This window comes from Crassostrea angulata, chromosome 5 (assembly GCF_025612915.1).
Source record: "Crassostrea angulata isolate pt1a10 chromosome 5, ASM2561291v2, whole genome shotgun sequence".
NCBI lineage: Eukaryota > Metazoa > Mollusca > Bivalvia > Ostreida > Ostreidae > Magallana > Magallana angulata.
In genome coordinates this window covers 14,373,216-14,390,291 of record NC_069115.1, presented here as the reverse complement: position 1 = coordinate 14,390,291, position 17,076 = coordinate 14,373,216, and the positions used below count along the sequence as shown (strand labels likewise).

General features: G+C 32.7%; 1 protein-coding gene and 1 long non-coding RNA gene across 2 annotated transcripts; both read left to right on the top strand.

Annotated features, from left to right (window-relative positions):
- Positions 1–1,574: 1,574 nt before the first annotated feature.
- LOC128183844 (uncharacterized) lies at positions 1,575–9,667 on the top strand. Its single transcript, XR_008243655.1, has 4 exons — positions 1,575–1,679; positions 6,947–7,110; positions 7,976–8,118; positions 8,477–9,667. It is a non-coding gene; the product is annotated as an uncharacterized LOC128183844 (long non-coding RNA).
- LOC128183843 (uncharacterized) lies at positions 2,885–4,541 on the top strand. The gene is made up of 4 exons (XM_052853023.1): positions 2,885–3,266; positions 3,388–3,460; positions 3,579–3,923; positions 4,144–4,541. The coding sequence occupies exons 1-4, from the start codon at positions 3,234–3,236 to the stop codon at positions 4,401–4,403; spliced, it is 711 nt and encodes a 236-aa protein (XP_052708983.1). The 5' UTR covers positions 2,885–3,233; the 3' UTR covers positions 4,404–4,541.
- Positions 9,668–17,076: the final 7,409 nt, after the last annotated feature.

Here is a 17,076-nt window from a genome sequence, read left to right as displayed (position 1 = left end):
AATATAAAGACTCAACAAAAAACCCACACATATTGTAACCGCTGGCAATTGGGAAAAAATGAAGGCATTACAATTAGCGTCAATTATCAAAATTTAATTATGTAATGACTATAAGTATCCATCATTATATTTTTTGTGAAATATATCGTTGTGTATGATTTTAATTTTTGTGATTGATTATTTGTGGTGTATCTTCTCGTCTGAGGCTATAACTAGGGTTTTTAATGCGTACAGTAAAAAAAAAATACAATTTAAATAAATCATAAGACTTACCTTTAATGTTACAGTTTAATTTGTATTACGTTTAATAATATTGCTGTTTTCATTTTTTATCTGTCTAAACATTTGCATAAATATATTACATGTAACATGTGTTTTAATAAATTATATTATGCCAGGCGCGGATTCCACTAAAAAAAATAAGGCCGTGAAATCTAAAAGAAAAAAAAACTTAGGAGGGCTGCGTTCAGGATCGTAGCGGCTACGTGGGGCTACGTAGCAGCTACGCTGTTGAACAGAAAGCTAGCCAAGCCGCTAGTAGATATACCTAGCCTACATTTTTAATGCTAAGCATCAAACTCGAAATTGCTACCTTAGTTACCACTTTGTACCAAACATGATATTTATCCTATTTAGTTATATTTAGTTCATATGATAAGTTATTATGAATTTTAACTTGTACTGTACGTTATATTTCCGCTTGAAATTAACAAAATATGTCGGTTTAATAAGTGGTTGGCTGAATTTAAAGATCTAGCGGCTAGGCTGGTAGCTTATAGTACTGTTTTATATACCTAGATATTCATCTACGACCTAGCGGCTAATTTAGCCGCTACGCTGTTGAACGCAGCCAAGTAGTCTAAGATAGGGGTTTCTGAACTAAATAAAGTTTCAAATTACATAAGATAAAAAACCGCATTCAGTGGATTCAACACACATATTCTAGTGTCCAGATTGACCTACATGTAGCTGCATGGCCAACTTAGAAGATTAATTATTGATTATAAATAAGATTCTTTTGATAAAATTAGGGCTATAAAAACTATTATTCTGAATCAAAAAAGCCGCTGCTCGTATCCTCATTGGATTAAATTGTTTTCAAAACAAAGCGAACATATAGAAAACAGCTTTCCATAATTTTCAGTTTAAATTATTAACCATTAAATAATTAACATTATCCACTGTTAAAATAATTGCGTCTTAAACATTTAAAAAAGAATACTTTGATTTCAGTTAAAGTCAGTTATTTAAAGAAAATTTAGTTTTATTGAACAATTGTAAACATTGTTAACGGAATTAAAAATATAACATCGATGATAAATGTTGGATGAAAAAGATAGAAAAATGAAAACTTCTTCATTCACAGTATTTTTTTTTTAAATGTCTAAGACGTAATCATTTCAACATTGACAAGCTAAATAAAAAGACGTAATTCACCAATCGCCATTATGCCTATTTTGTTGATTTGCCCCCCCCCCCCCCCCCCCCGATGCTACGTTCCAATTATGGCGAACGGACTCGGGCGAACAGGTAGATGGGGCGAACGAACCCGATACCTTTTAGCGCATGCGTTAAGGATCATCAAAATGGCCAAGTTGAATGCATGTCTATCTTTCCAACTAGTAAACACTAGATACGAAACACCTTACAACATCTTTTGCAGCTAGAGCCGTCGGAAGGTATTTATCCTTATGTTTGCCTGTGTGAAGGGGGGTTTAATCTATTTTTGCCGAAACGATCGTTCGTTAGGGGTACCATCCCGTCAGAATCCGGGTGGTTTCGCTCCGATCGCTTGTTCGCCCTGAGAGGTTTCGCTCCGAATGCATGATCGCCCCGAGTGGATTCGCCCCGATTGTATTAATAAACACTACAATACACACTGCTTGTTGCTTTGGTTTTTTAATATATAATTTAAATTATTTCTATCTATACATAAGTGGTAAATTAAATGTTTTAGAAAGTAATTTAGTTTAATTAGACAATAATTTTATACACATCGCCTGAGCAGTTTAATTAGTCGGCAATTAATCCATCATCAATAAAACCGTTAAATAAATAGCTTTGATTGCGATCTAATTTGGAGAACTAACTGATGAGTATCTCAAGAATTCGTTAGCGCGTATTTTTTGGAACCAGTATTCAGAAAGAGTATAGCGAAGAAATGGTTCGTGAATGCTGCCTCTACTGCCATAAGTTGGTGAGTACCTAAAATATAATGCATTATATGATATGATAGATTATAAAATGATATAAATAATGCATAAAATTCCATAAGATGCTCGCATATACATGTTAAATTAATGTATTCATTATATTTTCAATCGGACTTTGAATATTTTCTATTTTGCAAGCTATATGATATTTTTTTATGTCCATTTGGCCATTGCATATATATATATATTACCAATGTCATATTTTATAAACTGATTATAATGATCATATATATGTAGAAGAATTAATCGTTCTTAAGAATTTTCCCTTGTTAAATCAAATATTACATTTTCCAGACTTATTCCAGACAGAGTAATTGCAAATAATTATATCAAATAGTGTTGATATACAGTATAAAAATAGCAATAACAAAAAGAAAATTAATTATTAAATCTTCAATACTATTTGATAAAGTTTATTTATTGATTTATGAATAATATTGATTTTATAATAATAATATCCATAAATATATTAAAAAAGAAATGCATACATAGACTAAACATTGTTTTATGAAGTGTCCTTGGTATAATTTTGAAAGAGATATACGTATAAATAATTTAAATAATATTAATTTAATTTAAGAAGTATGTTATGCAAGTATATAGATACATTGAAATGGATTGAACAGCAGGCACAATGCCTATTTATGTTCTCTCCTAGCTGTAGTCAAGGCATAACATGAGTAATTATATAATTTTATATAAGATATATATACATATATATTGCAACTGAATTTCGTATAATAGATTAATATTATAAATAGCATTGGAAGGAGGTACAGTGCAAAAAAATAAACAAAACAAATAGCTTATGATAGGAAAATGAAAATTAAAAAAAAGATAGAAAAAAGATGGTTAATTGCTAAGGTTTATCACTTCCAAAAAGTAGATTATTAGAAATAATATTGGTGTTGAATTTTTAAATTTAAACATATCTTATTAATATCATTATCATTGCTGTCATTACATGGTTTCGTCAGAAGAGATGGGAAAGAACAACAATTTCCACTGGCATTTGCACTGATGTCATCAAGGCAGGAGTCGGATTATGTAAAGGTAGAATAATTGTTTTATGTTGTTGTATATATACCATTCAAGTACATTTATAGTATTATATTTAATAAAAATCAAGCATAAAATGCATACAATTAATGAGTTTTATTTTATTGTCTTATAGGTCTTCAATGCCATTCTTGAAGCCCTTCCAGCAAGGCCAGCTGTTGAGATGTTTATGGTGGACTTTGAGCTAGGTAAGAGGCTTTTAAAAAATCTTGAATATATGTTATAAATAGCATTGATAATTAACTACAAAAAATATTAATAAGTAGTGTAGATATATATGGTATTTATGATCTTATTTTATTACAGGTGCCTGGAATGCCATTTCTGCAGTATTCCCTGATGCTGTGACCAAGGGATGCACATTCCATTGGTGCCAGGCCGTATGGAGGCACATCCAGGAGCTGGGCCTTGCAGCCACATACATGAAGAGGGAGGCTACTCATCGCTACTTGAAGCAGCTTATGGCCTTACCCTTCCTACCTTCACCAGACATCCCCGCCGCATTCCAGACATTGAAGGAGAGAGCCAACACAGAGCCCCTCCAGTCCCTGGTGGGTTACATCGACAGACAGTGGATGAACCATTCCGTCTTCCACCCATCATCATGGACCGTCTACCGCCAGGCCGTCAGGACCAACAATGTTGTAGAAGGTGATTATATATTGCAAATAATTTTTGTGATAATAATTTTGTTATTTTTTGAAAATGAATTTAAACATTGTGTTCTAGAGATATACATAAAAGTATTCATTTAAAAAAAGGTAAACTGTCTTGTGAACAATAACTGCATATAATTATTAATTATTAACCTGATTCTTTTTGTATTTTTGGAAAATGGCATTAATGAATATATTATTTGTATTTATTAAAGGTTGGCATCACATGGTCAACGGCAAAGCTGGACATCGGGGATGCACCTTCTACAAGCTTGTCCCTCTTCTTTTGCATGAGGCAAAGTTAGTGGAGACTCGTGTGTCCAGCGAGAACCTCTTCAGGGATGTAAGACAGTCATCATCTGCACATGCAACCCAGAAGAAATTGACGGAGGCCTGGGAGCAGTATGATGCAGGACAGTTGTCAACTGGACACTTTCTACGGTTGTGCGGTACCGTGTATGCTCCATGCGAGTGACTTGATACTACTGTGATTTCCGGCTGTGCAAATTAAGTGTGCGAGTGACACCCATAGTGAACTAATAGACTATCACTAGTGCTTTGAATTTGACTTTGATAGTGCACCTACCACCTCAATCACTAGTGCTTTTTTTTAAAATATGTGTTGATGTATGTTGATATGTTTTCTCAATATTTTCTATGACTTTTATATTACAATAAATCTATAAAAGTTTACATGTCTTCTTCTTTTCTTCTGTTCACCATATAATTAAGTTAAAGAGTAATAGATGATAGAGATCACAACAGCATAATTATCTATATATACAAGATGAATACTACATAATTAATTAAGAAAACCTATGAACATTATACATAATTAAGTGAAATCACGGAAAATTTGCAAAAAATGATTTCACTCCCATGACAATGACATTACAAATGTTCATAAATGCATTAAGAAAGCAATGTAAGTAATGTTAAAATTTAACATAACTAAGTGAAATCACGGACATATAATGGCTCAAGGAAAATTGGCTAAAAATGCCTTCACTATACACAAATGTTTATAAAAGGCATTAATTAAGACGGCTCGATTACGTAAAATCACGATAATTTTATATTATTCCATAAAACACAACGTTAGCAATTATTTGGGGTTTGCTTAGATCGATAAATACAGGTAATCATTGATCGTTAATAATACCTATATCATATATTGAAAAGGGGCGAAACCACTCGGCGCGAAACCTCTCAGGGCGAGCAAGCGATCGGAGCGAAACCACCCGTTACCTCCCGTCATGGGTCCTGCATGAAGTCCACTCGTTGACGTAATCCGAGACTCCTCTGACTCTAACCCCGCTTTATATTGTGACTTGCAGGGGAGAGTCAAAGGAATCTCGGATTATCGTTGACGTTGAGAGGATGTGCCCAATCCTTCGTCGATTTTAAACTCTCTCTCTCTCTCTCTCTCTCTCTCTCTCTCTCTCTCTCTCCTGCTTTTGACGAAGCTCCCACTTGACACATTGAAACATTGAATGTTGTGATGCTCTAACCGTCAGGATTTGTTATACACAATTTTGGTGTAAATTAAAAAATAATGTTTGAAAAAAACTTAATTTTTAGTTAAAGAAGAAACCCATTTTCACAATAATGAGGCTTATTGTTATTTCTTGCACAAACCCTTGACAAAAGTTGAGGTCATGAGACATTACACCATCATTAAAAAAAAAAACACCCATTGAAATCGCAGCGTCTATTTGTTCTTTACATTGCTAAAGTTTAAAGGCCGAACATTTTACAAATGCCCCCTTTTTTACCTGGTGTACAGACTTCAAAATGATGCCGCTTGAAAATACGCAATTTATATTTGAATCATGTTGAATGTATGTGACCTACTAAATTCCACGAAGATGCATGAGCAGCTCCAAAACATGTAAAAAAAAAAAATTAAACAATCTTATGAGCTACTAAAGCTGCATGTATTTACTGGAAATACACTCAACTAGAACTTTTTGCACGAAAACGTCACTACATGGAAAACTAACACCAATAATACTGTCATCGTAAAAAGGCTAGCTGCCTTTACATTCCATATTCCTATACTAAATAGTGGTTTTCTTATACAATTATATTGATTAAAATTTACTTCCTAAACAATATGTCAAGTGCTAAACACAATGTACTGAGTCACATTTTTAGAGCAGAATTAATTTAATGATTTTTTTTAAATTGTACTTTACACAGTCACATGAAATTCGGACAATGCGTAACATTTCCGTAAAAAAATAGCTTCGTCTGGTCATTAGAACAACAGCATATTCAAACTAAGACCAATTCTGACTGATTATTTATTAGTCCCCTACTGGTTTTCACTGGAGGGGACTATAGCTTTCCTCTGCGTCCGTCTGTCTGTCTGTCCCTTTTCAGTTTTCCATACTTTTTTTCTTAATGCTGTTGAGGAATAATATGAAATTTGCTGAACAGCTTCAAAATGTCAAACTACAGATCAAGTTTACACTTTTGTAACATCTGGTTGACATATTTTTGAGAAAATTAATTTTTTATGTTCCAATTTTTTAATGTTCGGGTTCGATATTCTGCATAAAAGTGCATTGTTTTCACAATTTCCACAAACCGGTAGGGGACGTGTATTGCTTATGCAATACTCTCAGAATGCTTGTTTCCTGTGTATTAATTCGCTTCTTGTGTATAATGATTAACAGCTTTCACGACCGCGGGCCGGTAGACTGCAAGCCCCGGAGGCTTCTACACATCTAGAAATTAAGCCCCGCCCTCACCTGAGATTTACCACCCGGTAAAAATGTTCGGCCTTTAAGGACAGTCAAATGGTGTAAACATTATTATGTTCCCCCACCCATAACTACTTTTTAGACTCATCTATAAAAGTTATCTAACAGTTTCTAATTGTTATTCGACAGAATGATAATTGGGTTTTTTTCTGTTTACTTTTATGATCATCAGTTTAAAATTTGTGATTATACACAGAGAAAACTGTTTTATAAACTACCGGGATTTACTATAATCTCTCAATCTTTGCAGTGTGGAAAACAGTAAACAAACAAAATAATGGATGTGCTTTAGCATTTTGAAAACCATGTCAAGAAAAGAACGAAAAAGAGTTAATCCCATTGAAGAGTCAAGGAAATGGAGTGAAAAGAATATTGATCCACCAGGATTTAATATAAGCTTATTTGAGAACAAAGGTAAGGACAAATTTTTGAATTGCCCTAAATCAAACTTCTGAATTTTGTTTGGAGACCAATCTAGTTGGTATTACTACTCTATTGTGAGTTAAATATTTCATGAATCCTATAATTACTTTTGCGTTCTTCATGGTTATCAACAGGTATTACTCCATATCAATAAATTCTGCTATATGGCCCGCTGATAGCTGCACAAATATAAATACATTAAATTTAAAACCAAGGAACTTCATTTTCCAAGGAAGTACATGTAATATTGAATAAAAAATTCAGTTGACTAGTGACTACTGTGGATTCATCATTGTGGAAGAACATTTTTGGTATTAAAATTTTCACAAAATATGTTCCTAATAAATTAGTTTAATTACTGTGGAATCATTAAATTTCGTGGGGGCCAATTTTCGTGGATGACTTAAATTTTACAGGTTCGTGGGGACGTAATTTCGTGTATTCATATATATCTACAAAAGGGAATATGACTTTATTACCCTAATTCATCAATTCGTGAAGGATGTTATTTCGTGGATGAGAGGTACCCACGAAGTCCACGAAAAATAAGCCACCACGAAATCTAATGATTTCACAGTAGTCCAAAACCATGTGGAACTTTTTGTGTGCAATAAATATACAATTTTTGCATGGGTGGAACTGTAGCTCTACGGTCTGTCAACCTGAATTTCACGTGGAGCTACTGTTCTACAAAAATACAAAAATTTTCTTTTGTACAAATTCTGTGACATGTGATATCAGTGCAATTCATCTAATAGTATATACATGTACTTATGACAATAACATATAAATTGAAATCAACAATTTCTTTATAATTTCCATGTAGCTTCCTGTACGCTTTTATTATGTATTATAGGCAGAGGAGTCGGAACAACTGTCCGCAGAAGTGCAGGCGACTTTTTGTTAGTGTATACAGGAAAGGTTATAACAAAGAAGGAAGGTGAGAACTTGGAAGAAGGGTTCTCATCTGGCTACAGATTTTGTTTACAGAGATTTGTGGTAAGTGTCTAGATTCTCATGAGATACTTTTTTGTTTTCTTACGTACCTAAATATATGGATATTGGTTTAATGCCAGGCCATGGCTTAATCAAGTATATAGCTAAACATATTTGGCTGGTTTTATGGTGGTAGTCAAGGGTTCCAGCAGTTGGAAAATTCAACATTCAAAAAGTCTAAAAATTCATATTATAAAAAAGTGCGTAATTCAAATACAGACTACTTTATAGACTTATTGCCATGCAAGATAAGTTGATTTTAAAATAAATGATAATCGATAAAATCAACTCCCGTCAGTACTTCATTACTTCGATTATTTGATAACGTTATATTCTTTTTTTTCCTGAATTCAATTTTCAGTCAAAACGTAATTTAGTTTATGGAGAAGTATACATGCTGAAGTCCGGTTGTGTCGATGTGGATAATATTTTCATATCGTGGTATTCAGCTGTTTGTGTGATTGTTTATTTGTGAAATCGCAGAGCATGCGAGACATGAAACTGTCAAGAAAAGGACATTAGGAATGATGATGATGAATCCTTTGATCAGTCATAATTATACAGCCAGTGGTCGTCAAGCACTTATGAACTATGTGTATGGTTTGAACTTTGCTAACTGTGATTTTTTTTCCAAGTCTGTCTGAGCGCTTTGTGATCAAACTGCAATACACTTTTATATGCAGCAACAAATCGTCACCAGTCGGTAGAGTACTATCTGTCAAGTTTTATTTATTCATCATTCTGTGTTCATTTTTTAAATATATATAATATGTACAGTTTTTTTTTCAATATGCCAGCATTTTTTATTGGTAAACTTTCTATAGGTTCATGTAAATGTAATGTAAAACAGGTTCAGCACAATCTACTGATTTAGTTATATAGCTTGAAAAACTATATAGCTTAATAAAGCTATTAAGAATAGGTTGATTTAGCTATTTTGTCATTCAATTTTCATAAATGTGTATATTTTTCCAGCATGTAAACAAAATCGCACTTTAGTGCAGTTAAAGTTTTCAACTTTGAACTGTTTTGTAAACAATGCATGTAAAGATTAATCATCAATTTGTGTCTCTATTATTTAGAAACTTTGCATTCAAAATTCTAAAAGCGTTGAGGCAATTGATTCATGATCTCACAGTTACTTCTTGAATGAAATATAAAGGAGGCCAGTTATTGTAAATAAGATAATTAATTGGTAATAATTCAACACAATCTTACCCACGCCTCATATCAGTGCACACAACGTGGTGGACAGTTACCCAAACAATGGAAATATATTTTTTGCTTAAAAGTGTTCAAAAACAGCAATGTTGAAACTAAATTAAAATAGGGTTGCCTTTTTAATGGTCCATGGTATAAATATGAACCGTAATAAACTTGCGATTTTTTGCATATTTCTGATAACTAACATTTTTGTGAAAAACTGCAAATAAATAGCTATACCAAGTTATTCTGAATAGCTTTATTAAGTTATTTAGCTTTTTTAAGCTATATAGCTAAATCAAGAGATTGTGCCGGACCTGTTAAACAATGTATAAAAATGTATTTTTAAAATGACAGATGTAAATATATATTGATATTTTTGATTTAAATTTTGTCAATTGTCTTTGAAGTACGAAACTGTTGCACATGAGCCCCATGAGTCTCATTAGCCTCATGTGAACAAAACTTTTGGTGAGCAGATCTATTCCTTACGAAATGCTCATGTGCAGATTTTTTTTCACTCGGGCATTTTATCTAATTTGCATGTTAAATTGCACATGAAACTAACAAGAGAATTTAATTAAGCTCACGTGAGGAAATCTTGTTAGTCCTCACGTGGGCTGCTCATTGGCAAATTGTGAGAATATTTTGTTATGTGTCTTTCCATAAGGATCCTTTGAATCAAGTTTGGTTAAAATTGGCCCAGTTGTTTTTTAGAAGTCAAAAATGTGAAAAGTGTACAGACGGACAGACAGACAGACGGACAGACAACGGGTGTTCAGAAAAGCTCAGTTGAACCTTCGGTTTATGTGAGCTAAAAACTATAAACTAGCATACCAAGGTGTCAGATTTAAGCATTTATAAAGGCACATAATTGGTTTGATTATTACTATTTTCAATCGTCCTAATTTTAAAACAAGTTACCTCTCACGTCGTTTTGGGTGTTGTTTTTTTTTTTGTTTCAATCGATTATACTTCCCGCACACATGATGCGTACATAAGACTTTGTTATATGGCGTTTTGTCTACGAATGAGGCAATACTATACCGTATCTATACATGAGAATTCTGCTTAAACGTAAATCATTTTTGCATATGCATCGAAAAATATCTATCTCTTTTATACGATACGTGTATTACATGTATCAAATAACGCAACACCTTATAATGATCTGTCGCAAGTCGTAAGGCTTTGTTATACACAGCTTATCATACAAACTTAGAGTTAGTTTTTTACACATTGCAAAAATGGTGTTAAATTCTGAACATAATACATCAAATTTCTATGTAAACATTTTTAATTTATATATATAAAAATTATATTTTGAAAATGTTGAATAAAGATATTCTACAAAGATTAAGGCTGCAAAAACATTAAATATGACCTTTATAATTCCTCGCATTTCACTATAATCAGCACTCGTGCGAATATTTTTTAATATTTCAATACGTCTAAAAAAGACTTCTTCCTTTAGTCTGCATGACTTGGAGGTCGATGTAAATAGATTGCCTTACCTTTGTAAACCTCTCTGCACGGTTCATGTGTGTTGTCTCCACAAAACAAAAATCAACAACCATTAGTGCAAAAATGAACTTTGGCAGACAACTAAAGCCGAGCAATTTGGGTATCATAATTTTGATGTCCAGTGTTATTTAGATTTGTTTTATGTTGTTTCCTATGAAGAAAAATATTATTATTTTATAAATCACACAAAAAATACCAATAATAGGCCCATGGGCCACATCGCTCATCTGAGCAACAATTGACACAGTAAAATCAGCTTTATGGAATCTTATACAAAATATCTGGACAAAGTATAATAATAGATCCTCTTTTAAACGATATTTAATTCCCTGGATATTCTTATGTTTACCATTGAGCCCCATTTTTTAACAGAACGATTCATATCCATATCTCATATTGAGCATTGCAGTTAAAAGAAGATCTTAAACAACTGTGTATATATGGTATATAAACTACATCCACCTTTGAACCCCTTGTAAAGCCAAAAAACTATCCAGGGGCCAAAGTCTAAACAGTTTACAGGAATCGACAATATGTCCAAAAAGCTTGCATATAGGTAAAACCATGTATTAAAACATTTCAGTTTTTGTAAATACCGTAATCTAAAATGCTCTCCTTTATTAAATTGGAGCCTATTGTTGCCCCACCCTACCACTGAAGATCATGATTTTAATCGATTTGATTTTACACTATCTGAGGTTGTTTTCTTTAAAGTTAAAGCTTTTCTAGGCATATTATTTATTTAAGAAGATTTCTGAGAAAAAAAAATTACATTCCTATTTAAAAATTAATCCCCATCCCCGGAGATCTTGATTTGAGCAAGCTTGAAACTACACTATCTGAGGATGTTTGAACACAAATTTCCGCTTTTCTGGCCATATGCTTAAAAAAAGAATTTTAAAGACCTTTCTCCATGTATCTCCCTCTTTGTAAACATCCCCTATTGTGGTCCTACCCTACCCGCAGGGATCCTGATTTGAACAAACTTGAATCTATCCAACCTAAAAATACTTATACTTTCACACAAGTTTCAGCTTTTCTGGCCATCGGTTTTTGAGGCGATTTCTACAGATTTTTCTCTACATATTCCTACGTAAATATTCGACCCCATTGTGGCTCCACCCTAACCACGGTAATCCCAATTTGAACAAATATGAATCTATCCGACCTGAAAATGGTTCCACACAAGTTTCAGCTTTACTGGCGGTAAGGTTTCTGAAAAGAAGATTTCTACAGATTATTTTCTATCCAAGCCCATGTAAAAATTCTACCCTCTTTTGTGGCCCAACCCAAACCCCGGAGATGATGATTTTAGCAAACTTGCAGGTACATTACATAAGGATGCTTCCACACAAGTAACAGCTATCCGGCCGATTGGTTTCTAAATAGAAGATTTTTTAAAGACTTACTTAATATATTCCTATGTATAAAATTTGAACCACCACCCCCCTCCCCCCCTCCATTGTAGCCCAATTTTACCCCCGAAGATCGTGATTTTTAAAATAAACTTGAACATACCCTACCTGCACGAGAATGCTTCCACACAAGTTTAAGCTTTTCTGGCCAAATGGTTATTCTCTATATATTGTTCTCGTTTTAAGTGTACATACATGCATATAAAGCTCAAAAAAATGATGTACCTGAAAATGACTGCAAAGGATTTAGTGTAGAAATAGACAATCAATTATCCTTCTAACCCCGCCTCTTGTCAGATTCTGAGGTGCCACACCGTAACTATAGTGAGGGAATTTAATAGACACAAAAAGTTGGTTATAATCATATACTCCCAAATATAATTAAAGAGAGGCCCTTTTATTGCATGATTTTATGTGTAAATCCTTAATTTATGCAAAATATCATTATGTTATTTTATTAACTAATGTATAAAATGATCACTCGGAATATATTCGACTACAGTCATATTATCCAACTTGTATACATGTACATAGACTATTATTCGATTTAAATCATGTCTCACCCTGAAATTAAACATTAAGGGACTTATTGCATGCATCTTCGTGTAGACTTTACAAGCTGGACACATGTGGACACTTCGTGTAGCGATATGTTACTCTGCTTGACAGACCTTGCCTCTTTTTAGATTCTAACCTTGCTAAGTGGATGCAAAACACATCATCATTATAACATATCACAGAAAGGCCCTTTGATCCCATTTATTCATTTAATGTATTTTTGTGTGTAACTCCTTATTTTATCCAAAAGATTCTACTGTCATTTTAATAATAATGTCTCAAATTATCATACGGACTATGTTCACTGCATACATAGCTAACCTTTCATAAAAATAATATACATCGTTGCATAGATCATTTAAGTTAAAAAATTTATCAACAATACTTATTAAAATCAACACTACTAATCATACTTTACATTTTGTATCAATAATAATAATTTTTCATTAATGTGTTAGTGTGGTTGTGAGTTGTTTTTTTTATATTTTGAAACATGGGTTGTGAAATTCTGATCAGGTTTGGATAATTATAAAAGTTAAAAACAATTAATGTAGAATTGTTTTATAGAAGTAAAAAGATTTTTGGGTTTTTTTTACAACTTGAAAACTATGCTCAATATTTCTTTAATTATTTTGACTATTATGAATGATATCTTTTTGGTTAAAAATCTTTAAAAAACAAGAGATGTTTGTGAAACACTTATGTCCCCTCCCTTGGAAACATCCACAAAGAAAATGAACGTAAACTGCAAATATTTGGAATTTTTTTAGGTCCAAGAGGCATAACTCTGTCGAAAATTGCTCGATCATAACCAATATCAAACTTGACCTAGATATTATCATGATAAACCTGTATACCAAATTTCATTTCAATATGTGCACCCTCTGCGAAGAAAATGAGCGGAAACTGCAAATAACTGGAATTTTTCTACGTCCAAGAGCAATAACTCTGTCAAAAATTGCTCGATTGCACCTAATATTATCATGAAATACCTGTATACCAAATTCCATTTCAATATGTTCATCCTCTGCGGAGAAAATGAGCGTAAACTGCAAATAACTGAAATAGTCTACGTCCAAGAGCCATAACTCCGTTGAAAATAGCTCGATTGTACCCAATATCAAACTTGACCTAGATAGTATCATGATAAACCTGTATACCAAATTTCATTTCAATATGTTCATCCTCTGCGAAGAAATTGAGCGGAAACTGCTAATAACTTTTTCTACGTTCAAGGGTCATAACTCTGTCGCTCTATCGTACCTTATATTATCATGATAAACCTGTTTACCAAATTTCATTTTAATATGCTCATCCTCTGCAAAGAAAATGAACGGAAACTGTTGGTGGACCGACCGACCGAACGACCGACAGACAGCAGCAAAGCAATATGCCCTCCCTTCTTCGAAGGGGGGTCGGGGGGGGGGGGTATAAAAAGATATTTGGAACTTTAATCCTTTGTTTGTGGATGTTTTTTAAATAATTTCAAAACAGACATCAATTTTGACAAAGGTAATAAATATGCAGTTAAACTTATTTTAAAGCAATAAAAAAATCAATATGTCAAACATATGAGATATAAGCAAGGAAGGATAACTCTGTCAAATCTATCAAAAGTATTTACCTAATAAGAGTAGTATTCCCTTGTCAGTATTTACAAAGATAATTAAAGATAGTGACTACTATACTTCTTCAACATAATCTTAGTTAATGAATATGTATATATGTAAATAATAATTATGATAAATATTAAGTTAACATTTAATATGGACAACACATATTATATTATCATTATTTTTTTTTTTATATTTTTATAAATTTGTTGATCAAGCTGAACATTAAAACGAAAGAAGTGATAATTCTTCTAAATACTTAGCCATTTATTTAACAGATTATCTATTCTTCATTGACTTTTGATTAAAAAAAACAATATATGGATATTAGTTTCCACGGAAATTTTGTCATCTAAACTTTAATTAAAAATCTTTTTGAAATAAGTATTCATGGTAAGAGGATATCAATGAACTTTGCAAACATAATTGCAGGCCTATATACCGGTTTCACGGTATAAACATTGCAAGTTTATACTCTCCTATACTCTCCCTGGAGGTCTGATGTTAATTTGATAACGGTATGCTACCAAAATTGTAAATTGTATATGTCACACAAGGTAGGGGTTCTATCTCTAGGGTGGGGGTAAAAATGTTCAAAAAGTTTAAATGTATATAATGCTTGATAATCTTGTAATTTACTTTAATTGAAAGATATGAACCGGACACGGATTTTGCACTTGTCCTGTGAGTGACCTTGACCTTGCCCAAATGAAGATGTTTTTGTGAAGTTGGAATAATGTTTCTTCATAAGAAAGATATGGACCAGACACGAATTTTGCACAGAAAGACGGACAAGGTGATTCCTATATACCCCCTTACTTCGATTACGGGGGTATAACTTGGGTAAGAAAGGGATTATATAAGAGTATCTATATCAAAGATTAAGTACAGCTAGTGTACATGCAAAATAAAAAGAGAAATACCGAAATTAAAATTTTGTCGATTTAGTAGGGCCGTATTTCACATCATACATTCAAAGAAAACGATCTAAGTCATATCAAACAACTAATAATGATTTTTTTTAAAGATGTTGTCTTAAAACTGCAATATTACTGTCAATGCTTATTTATGCATATACAATTTCAGAGGACCTATTGCAATTTGTAACCGTCCGCGCACGTTGTCCATCTGTGTGCATTAACAATTGAACATTTTAACTTCTTCTTGAAAATAAAACTCTAATTTTATTCAAATGTGTTATACATTTATGCTATATCTTTGGGGTAATATGAACATTAACTGTAAGATTCATGAATCTATCTTTTACAGGTGCCATAGGCAAGGCCAAAATCGTTTAGCTTTATGTAATGTATTATTATTAATGAGGCAATTTATTCAACGTCATTTTTAGCAAACGTCACTCAAAAGTAACCTAAGCGTTAAGTAAGATTGTATTATTCCAGAGGATTTCAATCTTTTAAATGCGGGAACCTGAATATCTACTACCAAAGACTAAATTGTTTTCAGTCAATATTAACCATCATCTTGCTTGACAAAATATCGAGAATGTCCCGTCATATATATCCCTGAGTACCCAAACTCTGTCACCATAAGCAAAAAACATTCCGCGTTTCTCTGCAAATTATTTTTTGCGGTTTTTATCATTTGCAATCACTAAATATAACCTGAAACGTTATAAGTTAAAGGAAATCTTTTATAAAAAAAATATATATTTACATACATGTACATGTATTATGAAAAAAAGTACTTGGGCTTACAAGATAGTGCAGATGCCCATTGGTTTAATCAAAAAATGCAATTTTTAAATTTCTATTTAGATTTACTTCTGTAAATTCAATTGCAAACCTCTAGGCTCTTCAGTGGATTAAAAATTGTAACAGTATAATAACTACATTTTAATGTGCATGGCCACAGCTCGGCTGGGTAAAGAACAAGTAACCACTTTTTAGGCAAAATTCTTTTTGCCTGTGTGTGTATGTGCAATGAAGTCCTCATTTGTCCGCGTGTGTATCAAATTGACCTTATTTGACTGTGAGTATATTAAAGTTCCCATTTGACAATTTGAGTATCAATTTGAGCTCCACCCATGACTCCATGAGTGATCATATAGTTACGCATGTTTATGTCAAACGAATTAAATCGACGCTGTCGATCAAACCGGTACTTAAAATGCATGTACATGTTGTACATGTACTTTTCCAGCACACAATAGAAAATCTATTCCAGAAAAATAAGTTAACTATAGGACCAAAAGATAAGCCATGGTTTGATTTAGCTTTGCGTAATGAAATTACATGTATAATAAGAAAAATCTTCTAAACGTCAACAACAACAACCCCCCCCCCCCCCCCCCCCCCCCCCGTAATTTGCAAAAGAAATTAAAGATTTTCTACACATTGAGGTTTTTAAATTTTTACTTCCATGCAGTGTAATAACACATTGCCTTGATTAATATAGCAGCTAGGGGTATGTTGTTTACATCGATTTCTCATTGCTCATTTTGAGAGCCTGTTTTCTATATGAGCGCATTTATTTTAATGTTTCAAGTTTTCGTAAATATGGTTAATGAAAACAGTTACATTTATCATTCACATCCATGGAATAAATTGAAACAGCCGTGCGTTCATTTGTTTTTTATTTAAAAAGTGCAAAATTTTGTGTGCGTGTCTCTATTAGGTGCCTTGTTT